At 41.1% G+C, this 18,900-nt stretch overlaps 2 protein-coding genes across 9 annotated transcripts in view; both read right to left on the minus strand.

Moving 5' to 3' along the window:
- The window catches only part of LOC110989492 (epidermal retinol dehydrogenase 2-like), a 7,427-nt gene extending 6,809 nt beyond the window's left edge, over positions 1 to 618 (minus strand). Inside the window, exon 1 of the mRNA XM_022253899.2 lies at positions 81 to 618. Coding sequence (XP_022109591.2) covers positions 81 to 548 — 468 coding nt within the window. The 5' untranslated portion in view covers positions 549 to 618. The remainder of the gene's footprint in view (positions 1 to 80) is intronic.
- A 2,170-nt stretch (positions 619 to 2,788) lies between these two features.
- Positions 2,789 to 16,964, minus strand: sdr16c5 (short chain dehydrogenase/reductase family 16C member 5). 8 transcript variants are annotated; one of them, XM_022253903.2, is made up of 8 exons: positions 14,052 to 14,194; positions 12,594 to 12,617; positions 12,110 to 12,268; positions 10,681 to 10,886; positions 9,388 to 9,498; positions 7,420 to 7,664; positions 6,263 to 6,391; positions 2,789 to 4,120 (listed from the first exon to the last, which is right to left on the minus strand). In XM_022253903.2, the coding sequence occupies exons 3-8, from the start codon at positions 12,258 to 12,260 to the stop codon at positions 4,027 to 4,029; spliced, it is 936 nt and encodes a 311-aa protein (XP_022109595.2). In that variant the 5' UTR covers positions 12,261 to 12,268; positions 12,594 to 12,617; positions 14,052 to 14,194; the 3' UTR covers positions 2,789 to 4,026. The 8 variants fall into 8 exon arrangements, with proteins under 8 accessions (XP_022109595.2, XP_022109596.2, XP_086989059.1 ...); XM_022253904.2 differs by having other exon boundaries at positions 12,583 to 12,617; XM_087132933.1 differs by lacking the exons at positions 12,594 to 12,617; positions 14,052 to 14,194 and adding an exon at positions 16,942 to 16,964.
- Between the last annotated feature and the right edge of the window lie 1,936 nt (positions 16,965 to 18,900).

Raw genomic sequence — 18,900 nt, forward strand, 5'->3', positions numbered from 1 at the left:
TAAGTAACATTTCCTTATATATTACATTCACAATGCCACCCTGATACCTTTCTGGACTGAGCTGCATTCGATATTCTTACCCAAAAGTGTGAGATCGCATTAACGTCCACCATTTTCTGAATGAGACGATCAGAGCACTCCAAGACCGGTTTGTAATGTGCTATTCCCGCGTTGTTGACTAGCATCGTCACATCGCCGACCTCTTGTCGAACTCTTTCGGCCGCAGCATACACTTGGTCGGCCTTGCTGACATCCACCGTGTAGGCGTACACGTCTCCTGCGTTTGACTCTCGTATAATACGCGCTGTCTCCTCGTTACCGTGCTGGTTGACATCCCATATCACCACAGTAGCCCCACGCTTCGACAACTCAACAGCCATCAGGCGTCCTAGGCCGGCCCCACCACCCGTCACCAAAGCGATCTCGCCCGTTACATCTTTTGGACTTCGAAAGAACGAAGGCACGAAAAGATCAAAGCACGTTTTGAAGAAAGATTCGATGAAATACCAGATAGAAAGGAAAAAGACCTGGAATCCTTCAGCCGACATTTTGGTCCGCAGACCTTGCTATTACGCGGCAACTTGGCCTGTAGGTTTTTTCTTTCGACCTTCAATCTCTATTCCTTTATTAACCAAGACGCACAAAAACGCGGCGGATTCGACGGGTGTCTGTTTACTCAAGGGCATCTTGTCTTTCATAAAGTACTTAAAATATTGACCCATTCAAATCACAAAGATACAGACGTCGGCATCTGTGTATCAAAGTTCACACCCACACACTATTACACATTCCGACTATGTGCAGAAAATGCACAGTAAACTTTACCCGAAATAAACACAAGTTGCATTGCATTACGACATATTTTCATTGACGGGCATTTATTACTTTAGTTGTGGCGTGTTTTTAAGGTATCCACACTGATAATGCTATAACCATACCTCTATATCAAGTAAGGGTCTTTCACGATTCAACAGTTAAGATAGGAAGGAAATTACAAATGAATATTGGACACGTGTGTTCAAGTCTCCAACCACTGTTATGAAATTTAGCCTTACAGTTTTGTGAAAAAATTTCCCGGCACCTCACAAAAAACTTCCATAGATATCTGCAATAAATCCTCAATAAAAAGTTACACACAAACTAAAGGTTCAACTTCCTTTCTTTGTGGGTTATCTGATGACTTTGACCTGATATTCCTTACTTCTTAGTATTTCGGGGAAAATTATCCCTCAGTCGATTGCAACTGTAAATACAGTAATTTATGAGTTCATCTCAGCTTACGCTAAAACAGAAAACTTGCAGAACAGTTGAGATTTTTCAATTCCTTGTTTACAACTTCTCCGACGTAAAACCTCTTAAAATTCCCCCTCTTATTATAAGATGCAAACACAATGTGATCAGGCCCAAGTAGGAAATTTCAAATCCATGTATGCTACTCCAAGGTATGCAGTAATTCAATAATGTGAAAGTAACTAGTTACGTAAAAAGTGTGAAGACGCACACACGAATTACGTTAACTAAAGCTTAAAATATGATTTTCACAAACGTACATGTAAGGGTCCCTTCCCTTGATAGTGAACACAAGCAAAGCCTCTTCACTACATGCTGAAAAAACACAACGTCCTATGAACAACTACTATTAAAATATTCCACAAGTAACCACAGTGCAATTCTACAATATTACTACCTACAAACATAAAGTACACAAACCAAACCAGATTTGCAATTTGCAAGTCCTTGATATCTGAGCTTTGCCTCTGTGACTCTTATCTAATGTAACTTAAGCCAATCCCCCCCCCATCGGCCCCTAATGTAACTTAAGCCAATCCCCCCCCATCGGCCCCTAATGTAACTTAAGCCAATCCCCCCCAATCTGCCCCTAATGTAACTTAAGCCAATCCCCCCCCATCGGCCCCTTATGTAACTTAAGCCAATCCCCCCCCCCATCTGCCCCTAATGTAACTTAAGCCAATCCCCCCCCATCGGCCCCTAATGTAACTTAAGCCAATCCCCCCCATCTGCCCCTAATGTAACTTAAGCCAATCCCCCCCATCGGCCCCTAATGTAACTTAAGCCAATCCCCCCCCCCATCGGCCCCTAATGTAACTTAAGCCAATCCCCCCCATCTGCCCCTAATGTAACTTAAGCCAATCCCCCCCATCGGCCCCTAATGTAACTTAAGCCAATCCCCCCCCCCATCGGCCCCCTAATGTAACTTAAGCCAATCCCCCCCCCCATCGGCCCCTAATGTAACTTAAGCCAATCCCCCCCCATCTGCCCCTAATGTAACTTAAGCCAATCCCCCCCCCATCGGCCCCTAATGTAACTTAAGCCAATCCCTCCCCCATCGGCCCCTAATGTAACTTAAGCCAATCCCCCCCCCATCGGCCCCTAATGTAACTTAAGCCAATCCCCCCCCCCATCGGCCCCTAATGTAACTTAAGCCAATCCCCCCCCATCGGCCCCTAATGTAACTTAAGCCAATCCCCCCCCATCGGCCCCTAATGTAACTTAAGCCAATCCCCCCCATCGGCCCCTAATGTAACTTAAGCCAATCCCCCCCAATCTGCCCCTAATGTAACTTAAGCCAATCCCCCCCCCATCAGCCCCTACTTGTAACTTAAGCCAATCCCCCCCCATCGGCCCCTAATGTAACTTAAGCCAATCCCCCCAATCTGCCCCTAATGTAACTTAAGCCAATCCCCCCCCCCATCGGCCCCTAATGTAACTTAAGCCAATCCCCCAATCTGCCCCTAATGTAACTTAAGCCAATCCCCCCCCCATCGGCCCCTAATGTAACTTAAGCCAATCCCCCCCCCATCGGCCCCTAATGTAACTTGGGCCAAATACGATTTCAGTAGTCCAAAACCCTCAATACCCACTTGTATGTGTGTGTGTGAGTATACTCCTGAGTTTGTATACACATTCAAGTCGTGGACCTATAACAATTGGGGACAATAGGGTCCACGGTTGCTGAAGAGTCCACGGTTGGAAAACGTGTACTAAACATATGGGAGGTCTTCCGAAAAGTTAAAGTATGAACAAAAGAGGAACAATAGGGAGTCCATGATTGAAGGTGTTTGCACACTTGTATGTGTGGGTTTCTTGCACAGGAACAGCTGCAAAAAAAGGTACTATTTGAACGGTCCACACTGTGCACTGCACAAGCTTGTTAGGTGTACATGTACATTAAGCTGGAAAGCTGAACTGTTTCAGTGCTTTACAAGAAAGCATGAAATGGTAGTGATCACGAGGCAGAAGTTCAGGTAAAAATAAGCCATAAAATTCAGCTGTCCACACTGACCTGTATGTAGACAGTGTCCATGGCCAGTGGTGTATCAAAGCTCACAACAGAACATTATTTATACCTAGTTAGTCGGTCATTCAAAGTGACACAGGTAACAAGGAGGGCCCCTGGGTCCAGCTCAACTGAATAGAACTGTTAGTATCTTCACCAGGTTGGTTTGTTGGTATACGAATGTGTGCATCTCCAACACCAAGTATAGATAATGAATTATTCAATGAATTCAATCCTACATGTATTCATAAATACCTTAGACAGTTTAGACATTCCTAATAGTTGAGAGCCCATCACATGGCCTGTTGATAGAGTAAGGACTGGTTGTGTGCCACCTCAAGCATTATGTGCAAAGTGCACACTAGTCTCCATTTCAAGAGGATCGTTTATGACTACTCGCAAGAGGAACATACATTACTTGAGGGATGTCTGAACAATGATGTAAAATGGCTAAACAAAATTGTTGGAACTTTATCATCTTTATATTGTAGCTCAAAAGGTATTTATGAATTAGCTGGTCATTAACATTCACTGAAGACCGGCTCAGGAAAATAGACGCTGATGATGTCCCTTGCCTTCAGCTCAGGCATTAATCAACCCCATTCTGCTCCTGAGCTACTCTTAAATGAATGTTTACGCATTTCATACCTTTATTAAAGGATTAAACACTAAACTATGACTTCAGAAACTTTGGTAAAAAGTTGATCTCCAACTTCACAGTGGATAATTCAGTCCCGCTTGCCTCTGCCAACAAATGACGACATACACTCATCAAAGCCCAAACGCCGAAAAATGTGCAGTGTGGCCTTCTCTGGCAACCAGCTGCAAGAGAGAGAGACAAAAATGACGTAACGAACAAAACAAGGCCACTGTAAGTCGATTGCTTTTACTGTAAAACAGTCAATCTTAAATGCCAGCCCCAGCTACATGCAACTTTTTGTTACAGTTCAGAAAGAGAAAGTGGGCATTTCCATTGACTGTATATCTATACGTATATAGGGCTGAGTCAATTCAAATAATTCACCATTTGAATATTTGACCTTCAATTCGATTGAATATCCAAACATTCGGCCGTGCCGACTAGATGAACAAACCATACAAAATCAGTTGCAATAACACACAAACAATTGTACATTGTAATTAATATAATAGCTTCTCACATCTAGGAGTATCTCCAGCCATGATTTAGCAAGATTTAAGAGATGAACAATAGAAATACTTCTTACCCTGTGGAAAATTTCTATTCCTTTTTGTTTAATGAATAATTTACTTTTTAACTCGTAAGATTTCTGTCGCTTTTCATTTGCTCAAAACAAGCCTTCATAGTGCAATTTTTCTCATTTAAAACAAAAGAAAATTTCCTACCTTTTCATGAATTTTGCATTCGAATATTCAAATTCAGAAAATAATATTTGAATATTTGATAATCAATCAAATATTTGGTTATTCCGAAATTTGGCACAGCCCTACCACCCCAAACTAATATTTTAAGTAGAAATACTTCCTAGCAAAATGCCAGCTATGCATGTTATTCTGTACCACATACAGTGGTATTACCCAGCAAAGGCAGATCCTGAAGCGAATATTCTGATAGGGGAGAAATCGGGGAGGGGGGAGGCAAAAATGTTGGAATTTTTGTAAGTAACTTTTTGTTTCCTGCCTGACTGCTGAGGCTACATTTTGGAGCTTTTTACACACTTTGGGATAAAAGGGTGAGGAGAAAGATTAAAAAATGGCCTGTTGTCAGTTTGCACAAAAACAACATGGGGGCTCCTTTTGGGGGAAACTGCTTGGCATTCCCAGTTTTGCAGCACCCCTTCATGTACTTTATGACGAGAACATCCTGGCAAACTTGAAGTGCTCTTTTCCGTACTGTATAATTGAGACACTTAATTGGATTATTTGGTTGTCCAGTAATTATGGGTAATGCTGATTAACCCTTTTAATAAAGATAACTATGAAAATCTGTATCAGTTCATGGAATATCACCCAAGTTCAAATGTCACCTCTTAAGGCTTTAGCTGAGTAGTTTCAAAGAAATCCTGCATGTATAAGAAAAGAGAGCCTGGATGATAAGATAAATGGTAAAGGTACAGTTCACCATTAGTGGACTGTACCTTTAACATTTAGTTTAGTTTATCATTTAGAATATACATGTATATTCCGAGAAAATCAATATTCTAGGATTCCAATTTCAGATCAAACGTTGCTGTTTCATGTTTTGAATTGTGCCTGAATTCAGAGTCTGGGACATGTTCTTACATTCAGTTGAATGAATGCAGCTACATGCTGTCATGCAATGAACTGACGAATACTAAACATGCTTGCGTGGCGTGTAAACAATAGCACTTGCTTATGGCAGTTTTCCAAAAAAAAAACCTCCCAGTGCATTGTTGGAAACGGCCTTCTTTCACTGTTTTCTTCAAAATGACGGCTTGTCAGAAAGAACAATTTCAGAGGGAGTTTCACCCCTTAACTACTTTTAACCAAGCATGCTTTTCAATAAAAACTTCGCCAGCCACTTTTTGGATAACTGCAGACGATGGACTGTACCTTTCAAGGTACTGATTCTGGCACTATACCTGGGACAACGCCGAGTAAATCATCACTGTACACCAGTGTTTATTTTTTCTCACAATGACAAGAAGCCAATCACATTTTATCACAGCATGTTTCATAACAGCACATTCTGCTTTTTTTTGAGTAGTTGCTTAGTTTACGTAAATGGGTATAAGGTTATACAGGCCTTTTGTTTTCAAGCAAACGACTTAAGCCTTTTGTTTTCAAGCAAATGACTTAAGCCTTTTGTTTTCAAGCAAATGACTTAAGCCTTTTGTTTTCAAGCAAATAACTTAAGCCTTTTGTTTTCAAGCAAATGACTTACGTTTGCAATCTTTCCAACTTGCTATTATGATTTGTTACTATGCTTTTTGAGAGGGAACCTATCGAGCAAAATTCACTGACTATTTCAGGAGGACTCCCAAGAAGATGTGTCGAGGGAGCACACACATCTGCTCTTCAAGAAGCACAGAATCGATAACGTTCCTGACGACATAGGATGGCTTCAGAAGTGGCAATGTCAAGAGCGGATCTCTGCATGGACAAATATTACAGAAGATGGTATTAGTAACATCATAACATATCAACATTAAAAAAGCCCTGAAGGCGTCCAGTGTGCAGAGAGTATGTACAAGAAAAATCATGCCAATGAGTTTTAATGATACCAAAAATTAACAGGAGCTAAAAATCAGTAGAGAATACCTTCTATTGCAAAGTTCTTATCAGAACACTTGCAATTAATAATATAATTTTTGACTGGGGTAAATAGCATGGAGGAGAATGTGGTCAGATTATAATTTCCATCCATGTAGGGATGATTCACTCTATGAAGAGTAGAGTTTGTCAGTCTTTGAAAGGAATATCCAAACGCAAAAAAGAAAATTGACACAGTTACATGTATGCTACATTTCTCCGATTAAGAAATTTGAAACAGTCTTCTTTTCTACCTGAATATGAAATGTATTGTAATGTCATCATATCAAGTAAAGAACCATCCACGTGACAGTGGTGTAACTGGGGTGATCTTCCTGGGGGCACCCAAGGATGCACCCTATATTTTAGGGGACATCGAAAGCTGACTGCGGCCAAGGACGGATCTGGGGAAAAGGGGATGCAACACATGGAGCCAAACAATTTTGTGTTGTAAGTAAAGAGAGAAAAGTGATTTAGGGGGTCTATTCTATTGCCCTTCATCCGAAAGCGCGTAACAAGTCTACTAATGTAACCTCACCCCTCAAACAGGCTAAAAAAGGTTAAAGGAAAAAAAAAATTGGCGGGGATCACCCATCCAACAAAAAGACCAGCATGACCCCCTGAATATTTGGTTCTAGATCCACACTTGACTGCAGCTTACAAGTACACAAGTTGTGCACATTTCAAAATTCCACACACAGGAGCAACTGGGGACAAGTACCTCCACTGAGTGGGGACACGTCCCCATACCCCCAGAGTTACACACCTGTCCAGTGACTTTCCACCTTTGGATTAAACTGAAAGATATGCAATAATGCAACAAGCATTTATTCCACACATGAAGATTGAAATGCAACATCAGCACTCACTTGATTTTGACTCCACTGAACATGCCAGTGTCAATGAAGAACGGACAGACTACAGTAGTCTTCACTCCAGCCTTGCCACTGAACACTAACTCATAGTGCAGTGCATCATGGAGACCAACTGCAGCAAACTTGCTGGTGGTGTAGTCTACCAGTTTATTCATTCCAAACAGACCAGCCAGGCTGGCTATATTCACAATGTGGCCTTTGTCCTTAGCAATCATGGATGGTAGGAAAGCTTTGAGGGTCTGCAGGTTGCACAAAAATGGCAAAACAAGTGAGCCTGCTTTCATGGCAAAAGAGTCTGTGCCAAAGTTATTCATTAAATCAGGCCAATTACTTAAAGATGTCTAATCTGTACTTTTTAAAAAACGAAACAAAAGTTTTTCTTCAGTAAAAAAGAGATGCGTAGTGTGCTCCACACTATGTAGCTTGACAGGCTACAGTGTCCAGGGAGCAGCCATCGATGCCTGCATGTAGTTATAATTACCTCCATTATAGACCACTGTCATTTTGCCTGCAACTTGTATGGGCGGCCAAAGTTTGCAGAAATATCTTTTTTTTTTCTTTTTTTTTTTTTACCTCCAATTCAGTCAAAGGGGAAATTTGTCCCACTAATTTTAAATAGGGCTATATTTTCATTTCATATTTAGTAGTACATGCATTCTAATTGCTACTTGGGATTTTTAACACTTTGTGAATCATTCTCTACTTTTGTACCGACGGCCAACTGTAGTTTTAGCAGCCACTTGTAGGAAAAACATGACTGACGTCAGAAACGCAGGTCCTATTAAATGCACAAACTGCGTGTAAGACACACCCTGCCTATTAAAATATTGCATGCTGCTGTAGCCACTGAAATTATACGGATGTAAGACTTCATATTCAGGTCTACTGTTTTACTCTTGAGGAACTGCAGTAATATGGCCTGGCTTACATGAGGAGACACCGTAATTAATGATGTGTGGAGTGAATGTAACACCCAGAGTCTGGTTAATCCTTTTCACACTACAATTCTTTGTGAATAACACAACTACCGATTCTTTGACAAAAAAATTAATGGTGCACTTTCATTGCCTGCCAGTGCACGTCCCCTAGTAACACTTGAGGATGTAATCAAATTATTCATACATTTAATATATTTTTAATAAATGCCTTCAGCGTTTGGTATAGTTTTTGTCATCCAGTATAACATGTAGCTTATCGCCTACTCAACCAAATGGAGCTAGTACGGGATATCATGACACAACTGATGCTAGGAGATGACCAATCAGGATTCAAGTTTGCTTGAAGATAATTATATTTACTGTAAATCCCCTTGCATCACTAGAGGACAATTTTAAACGTATAACACTGGCCGTATTTGTACCTGTATGTGTTCATATACCACAGAGCTATATAATTACTAGAGCTTTACCTCGTTTTGCAAAGTGCAGCCTGCTGGGTGCATTCATCTTTAGGCAGAAACAAAAACTCCACATTTGGCATAATTTATGTATGGCTATTAGCATGTTTGAGTCTATTCTAAACAATGCATCAACAAAACTGATACAACAAACAACAAAAGGCACAATTAGTAAATGAGCATTTTGGTTTGCTTCACGTAAACAATGCAAACTTGTGCACACTGATGAACCGCTGAAGATGAACTTTGCCGAGGCTATTTAATGTGTCATGCTAAATGACACCGGTTGTAGGCCTAAATGTTATTTGCATACGCGTTGCATTATTCAGAATTCGATCCACCTGATTGCGTTATGTCCTACAAATGCATGCATGAATTTGACATGTCTGCACCAAGGAGGCGTCAAAACTTCTCCCAGGCAGGATGACGAGTTAGCGCCCTAGTAATTTGAAATAGCACTATGGTGTACATCATCTTTACTAAAACACTCAGGTTTTCATATACTTTTCATCAGACAGTGTGAATCTGAAATTTTACAATCTCACGTGAATTTTTTAGCTACTCACCCAAAAGTGTGCATTGATATTGACATCCATTGTTTTCTTGATCATGTGATCGGGACAATCAAGAAATGATTTCCCAGTGACGATGCCAGCATTATTGACCAAGATTGTCACCTAACGTTTCCATGAAATAAAAAGATATATAAACATGTACAGAAGGTTAACAAGGGATGGAAATACATGTAGCATTTCAATGATTTAAAATGCTGGAATAACTTTCACAATTCACTTCATAGACTAAACTTAAGATTTTGTTGTCTGTTATTTTATTTGCTGGTCAAAGTGACTGAGTTGAAGGCTGACTGGAAGATCTTTGAGCCTTTTACAGGGGTGTGAGTGGCTACTTAAAATTAAAACTGAAAACAGCCAGCAAAAGCCAAAATGTAAAAGTCCCTATACTTTTGTACAGACCATGTGTACAAAAAAGCTGAAATTTGGGGTCAACATCTAGACAAAAAAGCTGAAATCAGTTAAAAAGCTGAATTCTCACACCTCTTCTTTTAACCCTAACAGTCCCGAATGCTACAAAGTACTACTTAGTAGTAAAATGTAGCACTCAGCCCTGTCGCTTGTAAGAGGACATGACATTATTATTCTCTGAAGCCATAAAATACAATAGAGAAGACAATGTACCACAAAGTGCTGTGACACTATGAATGCATGGTTTCATTGTTCTCTGTACGAGTAACAACGGAATAAACCTAGCCAGAAATAGTAATTTGTAGCGCTAGGTCCTTCAGGCTCAGAGTGTTACGTAGTATTTTGTAGTACTGAGTACACTAACAACGCCCGGTACTGTTGGGGTTAAAAGCTAAAATCGAAACCCATTTCTAGAGAGTGTACATGGCAGCCATCTTGCAGGTCAGTGATTTTGCTCCACATGGTACACACAGAGGTCTGCCTGTGGAACAATACAGCTGCCCTGCAAGATGGCTTGCACGCAAAGCCTCAATAGAAGGCAATGCAACATGCTTAAAAAAGTAAGCATCCACTGGACACTTTTTGACTGAGGCATCATTCAAAGTTTTTTATTTTGTGCTTCTTCAAACTACTTCAGGGTCCCAATCTTTCCATAAATACGAACATTCCAAACAACACAATTGACTGACACAAAATGAAAGTACACTTCATATTTCCTTTCAAAAACAATGCTGGATACTTTGAACATCCCCTGTTGATGATTTACGTTGCTTTGGGGTCGGGTTAGGAGAGTGTCAGAGACATTTTGCATGACTAATCACGCAGCCAATCAATGGCCCAAGACCATTTAAAGTAAATCTGACAAATTCTACTCACATCCCCGACATCTTGCTTAACTTTCAGAGCAGCCTCATACACTTTCTCGCTGTTGCTGACATCGACAGTATATTCGTAGGCTTTGCCTCCATTCTCACGGATCTGATCTGCTGTCTCTTCATTGCCTGCCTGGTTGACATCCCACAGAACAATAGTAGCTCCCAGCTGTCCGAACCCCTGAGCCAGCAAGCGACCGATTCCGCTTCCTTTCAAAAAAAGGAGGTAGGGTCACGCTTGGGGGGTTTGGTAGTGAAATGACAAATCCACGTAATCCTTTGTTCATTGTTAGCAAGCAGAACTGCACATGAAAGCATGTGCAAAGGGAATTCTAATTCTCGATAATGTTCAGTTGGTAATTTCAAGACTTGCATTATTGGGGGATTAAGGAGAATAAGACAATCTAGTTTTAGGTCTCTGTCGACTTTGCTAGATATTGGGGTAAGTACTTAAAAACTTGGCGCCTGAGAGATTATATGTATATTGCCGATCATCACAAACTCCCTGGAATTATCTGAATACTGCAGAGTCCTGGCCCTTGAAGGAAACAAGTACTAGCTCTAGGAGGGTTGAGGTTCGTAAGAAAGTGAGAATAAACCAATGCTTGCTTTTGTTTGCCTAACGCAATCATCACACCATTTTCTGCTAAAGAATTTGCTCTCTCTGCAGGTAGATGGGCACCAGTCATGCCAGTGATATTTCAAGATTCAAGATTTATTTCATTTTCTACAGCATAATAATCACACACGATAATAAAACTTTTAATAAATACATAAATAGGACTGAATGATACTACAACACACTTTAGAAAGGATACTGTAGAGGGGTACCCAATGAAAGCAATGCTTGTAGATTTGGGCCCCTTTTGTAACATTACTTATTAAATTACAAACACACACACACAAAGACAGACAAAATAAGTAAATATGTAGTTGCAAGTTTGTGTAGCCTGAAACCAGTATGGTATGTTAAATTAAGATATAAGTGTTAATTGCCGAAAACACAGAAATATGTGTATGTAAGAATTACGAATAATTATGTATTTAACAAAGAGATCTTATATTTCTTTTTAAAAGCTGACAGAGTATTTAAATTTCTAAGTGAATCTGATAATGAGTTCCAAAACTTGGGTCCCTCATATTTAACAGTTCTTTGGGCAAGGATAGTGCGGGTTTGTGGGAGGTGAAAGTGAGAGGCTTGAGGAGTGAAATAAGTATGTAGGTCAAGATTACGCACAAACATTACCTGAATATAAGAGAAGGTAAGGTATTTGTAGTAAACTGGTACATGAGAGACCCAAGTTGGTGGTAATATATATCCTTAATTTTGGGTGACTGTAGGCACAATACTGATGTTTTTGTCAAGCAACAGACACACACATACTTTATGTGCAAGAAAATATTAGATTACAATAAACACTAAAAATGTTTACCTGCGCCAGTGACCAACACAATTTCCCCAACTACACTTTTGCGCTTCCGCATTGAGCGGGGGATGCATGCCATTATCACGGCTTCTAAGCAGTACCACAGTAATAGGAAGAGGCTCCATAGCTGCTCCAGTATTGCTCTTGGTAGAGACATCTTGCTCCCTGAAACGGCAGTGACGTTGTCATTCATTATATATGTACGCGTATCATAAGGTCCCCTTGTTGATTTTTCATTCTGGTTGGCTGAAACATGTCCATGTTCAGCGCAACCTTGAATCTTGCCCAAAATTTACTGTACTCCATCCCGAATTGTTTTACCTCTGAATGAAATCCATTCACAGGATAGGCCTTGGCCCACATGTACCGAATACATTTGCTCAAGAGTCAAGATTGTACTGAATGTGTAGTCTACGAACATTGTAAATAAAATTGGCTCACAATAAGGAAAGCATTCAAAACAAGAAGATGAATGAAACCTGCCAGATACCCTCAGTTCTGCCCAAAGTTCTGCCCGTGACTAGGGGATCAGGTCAACTCGGACCCAAACCAACTCGGACCCATTCCAACTCGGACCCATGCCAACTCGGACCCAGGACCAACTCGGACCGACGCCAACTCGGACCTAGTACTAACTCGGACCCACGACCATCTCGGACCCACAACTAACTCGGACCCACGACCATCTCGGACCCACAACCAACTCGGACCCACGTCAACTCGGACCCACGCCATTTGGGACCCACTTCGAGTCAACTCGGACCCACTGAGTCTTACGGTTACATTACACCAAATACGCGCCCGTACTAGACCGAAATAGCGCCGACTCTTGAACCTCCGAGGTTGGCCTTCATTTTTTTCGCTGGAAATTCAAGATAATTTTTTTTCCACTTGAAATTCAAGATTATGGCCAGATTGATCACTTTTCATTTCAATTTTATGAACTTTTTTTTCGCATTTTCCCGAAGATACCCCCTAATAGCAGTAAAACTATGCGCTCAGCTCTGAATGTAGCCGCCTGCCTCTATCCAAAATAGACCCGCATTGTGGGGCGTTTTGTGAAAGAAATACTCTGAACCGGAAACTATTAATCCCAAATTCGTGACATTGGTGTATATCTGCAGTATCTGTTGTACGTATGCAGCATCTCTTATGTACATCAGAAGGCCTATCTGTGGCTTTTTATTGCAACAAAAACTTTGGGGGCTGTTTGGTGAAAGTTCATTCGATTTCTGCTGGTGATCTGGAGTGCCAAAAAAGAAACTTCGGCGAAAGGGCGTCAATGATTTGGTACTGTCAATCACACTCCAAAAGCTGCTCCCATTGGTTGTCCCAAGCTCCCACTCCCCGATCATAGGGTTTCAAGAATGGAAGGTGACAAAATCAGTCTTTATGGTTAATCACGGTTAATACCTGATTAAGATTCCAGATTACAAGCGGCAAATAAGACGTCATAGGAAATGTGCCTCCATAAAAATACGACGCTTGTCGGTTACTTATCACTTGTTCCAAGACATCACTGATATCAAATCTAGTCCTGTACGGTTTTTAACCACCATGCCTGTTCAAACTCGAAAACGGAGAAATTCTGGGAATCCTGTGCTACTGTTTCCCTGCATAACGTGTAGAGAGGACGTTAAATCTCGGCAGCATGCAGTGCAAAAGTGTCATTTACCAAATGCTTAAATGTAAAAGTGCACAAAATAAAAATTTTCAACAAGTTAATCACGTTCCTTGGGTTGGGTCCGAGTTGACTCATGGTGGGTCCGAGTTGGTCGTGGGTCCGAGTTAGTATTGGGTCCGAGTTGGTTGTGGGTCCGAGTTGGTCGCGGGTCCGAGTTAGTATTGGGGCCGAGTTGGCATGGGTCCAAGTTGGTCGTGGGTCCGAGTTGGCATGGGTCCGAGTTGGTATGGGTCCGAGTTGGTTTGGGTCCGAGTTGACTCGAAACCGTGACTAGGCCTACTACATGTACGAGCCTACCATGGAGCTGTAAACTACTAGTACTACCGAAGTAGTGAGTACTTGGCTACTACGGCTAGCTAGGCCTAAATACTTGGACGGACCACAGTGTACTGCCAGTGTCATACAAACTTTACATGTGCACTAATAATTATGGTGTTCCATATGTGCCGTCTGGTCAGATTTTTCAGCCGGCGTCGCATTTTTGGTTGGGCGTCGCATTTTTCAACAGGCGTCGCATTTTTCAACAGGTGTCGCATTTTGCAACCAGTATAGAGACACTACTGCGATAAACGATTCCTCAGGCAGCAACTCTACAGGTTGGCGAATACCAACTAGAGTGAACAATAGGCCTACTGGGTTTGGTTTTGACGTAACTGTACGTAATGACATAAGTTACAACCAAAAATGCGACGCCGGCTGAAAAATCTGACCGGGCGGCACATATGGAACACCATAAAGAATAGTTGTCCTACCGGACCATAGCCGAACGGGAAATTTTTACACAACACGCGACGGATGGGGAAACTCGACTTGAATAAAGCCGGTTCGGGAGTATTTTTTTTCAACGAGAAGTTAAGTCTGACGTCTCAATAGGGGAAGTTACTTTCAAGACAAGTTAAGTACATGTATAGTACACGGAAGATACCGTAGTTTGAGTTTCTAAAAACCCCGCACCCACACGTACGCGTACTTGTGCTACCATCAGACGTACACGCACAAACTGCTGCTGGCGTACCGTACGTACGTACGTCCGTGCGTACCATACCGGACTCGACCGCAGAGTGCCGGAGGTAGTAGACTGGCCCAAGTCTACCTAGGACTCCTTTTCACAGCTCCAGCCGTTTGTTTGCGGATGTTCAGACCCCCAAAACATTAATAGCTCCATAGCGTAGAAATCAGGATATTTGCAATTCGATCAATCGGTCAAATCAAAGACTATGAAGTTTGCAAGAAAACGAGGAAGAAAACAAGTACGCTGCGAACGTGAGCACCGTCCACCCGTCCATTGTTCGATGTACATAAAGACCCCGTCACACCTTGACGATTCAGCCAGCGTATGCCGACGTATGAAAAAAATTGGTGAATACGCTAAACTTTCGATTATATTTTTTTGTCAATTTGAGGCATATACATAGCGTATTCATAACGAGTTGGACGTATACGTTACGTATCAGTGACTTACATGTACATAGAGAGTTTCGATAACTTATAGATAACTTATACGGTAACTGTAAGTTAAACACGTTCAGTAAGTTCTATGGTCGCGGGGAACACGTCCAGTACGTCAACATGGGTGGGAGATAAGTTCGATACTTTAGTACATGTATAAGTTCTGCGTACTGACGTAAGTTCAAAGCGCGTTACTCATTGGTTAGAAGCAAAGATCGCCGCGTAAAGCGCCGAAGGCGCGTTTGTTAGAAGTAAGTTTTGGGTACGCTAGACACTTATTTTCGACTTATGAGTAACTTACAAGTAACGTGTGTGGACGTACATGTGTCAACAATCCCATAGTTTGTCTTACCTACAACTTACGGCCCAAGTATGCGGGACATAGCCATACGCTGGCAATGCGTCGAAAATTTTATGCATGCATAAAAGTTTTCGACGACCTTGCCGTACTAGTGTGGTTCAGCGTGCTCTTTACAAAACTTACCCACAACTTAATAGAAAGTAGGTTTGCGGTAGCACCATGGACGTATCTCTTTTGTGAGTATGTGCGGTTCTGAAAAGAGTATTTTATTTTTCTGTCTCCAGAATCCTCCACCAGACTACTTAAGCTCCACTCCCAGTCAGTATCCGGCATTCTCCTGATGACGAGCAGAGCATACTGCTCGAAACGTCGAGTACCACTGGTTCTTTTCAGAACCGCAAATACTCACAAAAGAGATACGTCCATGGTGCTACCGCAAACCTACTTTCTAATATACCTCTTCACCATGCAAACCTTCAAGACTTATTTACCCACAACTTATTCGACGTTCGCTAGCGTCATACGTCGACATACGCTGGCTAAATCGTCAAGGTGTGACAGGGTCCTAACGGTGACTGCTTCATGCATTACCATCACTTTGAATGTCGAGTTCCATGAAATTTTATTGACTGAGAATGACAACAGAAATAGCCTACGTCAAAACTTTGAAATTTTAAGGCATAAATCATGACGAGAATGAACCCCATTTAATGTACAGGTAGGCATCATAATTACATTGTATATCAGTTATAAAGATATTGGCAGTTTTTCCAACTTACCGATATCGTTGTTTAGGGGTGCTATATATAAGATATAGATTGTAATAATTGTAATATTGATCATCTAAAGTCGTGGTGTTGAATATGGGGGGGGCATGGGGCCCCCACCCCACCCCCAGTGCAAGTCCAATTTTCCAGGGTGCCCCCAAGGTGTGCACATAAAAGCCACACACTTATTATAGCCTCCGGCCGGGTACCCCTCAGAAATTGCACCTTAATTTTTACGGTTCCGCCACTGATATTAAGTTTCCCTCATCATAGATGTTTTTATCACTAGTTACTATTCATTTGTCATCTCATATCTAACTAACTCCATGCATTTACCTATTCGGGGTTCGTGTTCCCAGTGCGATAAACTTCCAAATTTTCAAAAGTGAGCAATTTGAAAATTGTGCTATTTCCACTGCAACCTGCCTTGACTTAATTAAGTACCCTAATATCCAAATAATGTAGGTAGTCGAAGGGCCGTCAACAAGTTTTGCGGTCACACAGACACCCGATTCAAATTTATCTAAAAGCGACACCCGGTTAATATCACAATTAAAAAAGTTATCTTTATAGACAGAAAAGTTGCACATTGTTAGGATTTGAATTGAACGTAACGATGAAAGGGGAAAAATCTAACCTGATCGGCTGATCAACCTTGCCGTTGCGCGAACATAGCTGATGAGCAGGAGGACAATTATAAGGAGAAACGACCATAACAAAACTGAATTGGCAGAAACGATGGCCAACATGACAGAACCCTGTTGATACCTCAGTCCTGATGAGAAATTATCGTGGACAAGGCCTTGGAACTGTTCGAGTTCCTGACTGTGCTGTTGCAACAAAATCTATCCACTGAGGAACTTCGAAAATGGCGTACAGACACAGCTCGGCGATATGATAACGACATTGTGGACGGACTCCCATGATTGTGTTGATTTACATTATGTAACAGATTACGGTTATTCTACCAGAAGATACGAAATATGCATCAGTCAATGTAAGATGTAGGCCTATATATACAAGTTCAAGACCTGCAAAAAGTGACATGGAACTGAGGAGACACGAACTTTGCTGGGGAGATGTGTCTAACAACCTTTTCTCCCAAACGTACACTTACGGTTAGTGATGGTGGCCCCCAAGGCCAACTAGACACCTCCGCCCCACGTCACCTGTGTGTCAGCAAACTGGAGTGCCAGCACCGCGTCTCAAAAATTCATATTAGTTTGTGTATGGATTTAGACCATCATTCAAGAGAATTTTTTCTTCATTTCTGTGTTCATTTTTCAAAATCCTAAAGAGAGTGATTTAAAAATGTATAACCTTTGTGTAGTTTTGGTTTCAAATGGGGAAAGTAAACGACCTTTCGCTAAGTAGATTTTGGGGGCAAAGGATGAAGACTTTGAGGAAAACTTAAGCATGCTCACAGGCACGTTCTACCGTTATGCTAAACCTGCTATCATAGTTCCCACATGTTCATGGAAATTAATTTGGGGGCAGATCAAGGAATGTTTCCGGGGGTCAGGCAAAGGATTTTTTTAAATGTCTCATTTTGCGGACAAGCGGAAACGATGATGAAATATTATAAATGACATACATTGTTTACAGCGGTTTCAGGTAGGTCTTAAGGATTCCAAGTCCTCACGGTCGTAAACTGGATAAGGAGCCCTCAGTCTAGTGCATGACATGTTGACCATCAATTTTTTTAAATCGGTTACATAAAAACGTACATCCGTATTTGGTTTGGTTTATTTCACATCTTCATTAACATTGCAGCTAGATGAACAATGAAAATAAATTCAGAGTAACAAGAAACACAATGTTATTTAGATTTTAATTCATTTACAATAAACGAAGATGTAGCATGCTGGGGAAAAAAGGCCGAGGCTTATGCGAGACCCAGCACCCCGTCTTACGATGAAAATTCCATTTCTACACGTTTTCGACGAAATATAAGTAAAATCAAATCGTCTCAATACAATACAAATACATTTAGCTGGTTTAAGATTAAGGCAGTTAAGGATTAGAATTAGGTCTTTCGTAATACATATAAATAGTACCATGAATATTTATGAGTTAAAATCACTTTTAAGTAAGAAACTCTTTAAGATTTTTCTTGAATTGATAAACGGTATGTGTTGGTTTTATTCCATAAAATCGGACCTTGGTGTCTTACAGTTGATTTGGAGAAACTTTTTCGTGCACTGAAACTTAGATGACAGTCTTGTATTATAATATTACATCCGTGTTTAACATTATTCATTTTGTCCTTGGCAGTACCTGGCATTGTAGTGTATGTCCTTTCCTTATACAGTTCATTCAAGATTAAAAGGCTGGTAAAATCCAAACATCGTCATAAATAAATAGGTCCAAATGCACTGAATGTCTACTCATAGAGGCAGGAAACCTCTATACCGGACTCCAATTAAAGGATGACAGCACTAGGATTGCATGATGATCATTTACGGCATGGCAGAACCTGCTTCAAACTCAGCAGCACGAAAAGACTGGGCGTTTTAAAACGGTAAATGATCGCCGAAAATCATTCATATCCTGTTTCTATTATTTTTGTAATGTTGTCCCGCAGTGATGGCGCTAT

This window comes from Acanthaster planci, linkage group LG02 (assembly GCF_054643075.1).
Source record: "Acanthaster planci isolate LZ-2023a linkage group LG02, COTS_SCS, whole genome shotgun sequence".
Lineage (NCBI taxonomy): Eukaryota > Metazoa > Echinodermata > Asteroidea > Valvatida > Acanthasteridae > Acanthaster > Acanthaster planci.

Excerpts from the sequence above, each read along its gene's own strand:
- sdr16c5 (XM_022253900.2), bottom strand. The coding sequence starts at position 12,524 with ATGTTCGTAGACTACACATTCAGTACAATCTTGACTCTTGAGCAAATG. Across the intron at positions 10,887-12,109 it reads TGTGTTGGTCACTGGCGCAG|GAAGCGGAATCGGTCGCTTG; the intron begins GTAAACATTTTT and ends TTTTTTTGAAAG. Across the intron at positions 7,665-9,387 it reads ATATCAATGCACACTTTTGG|ACCCTCAAAGCTTTCCTACC; the intron begins GTGAGTAGCTAA and ends TGCAACCTGCAG.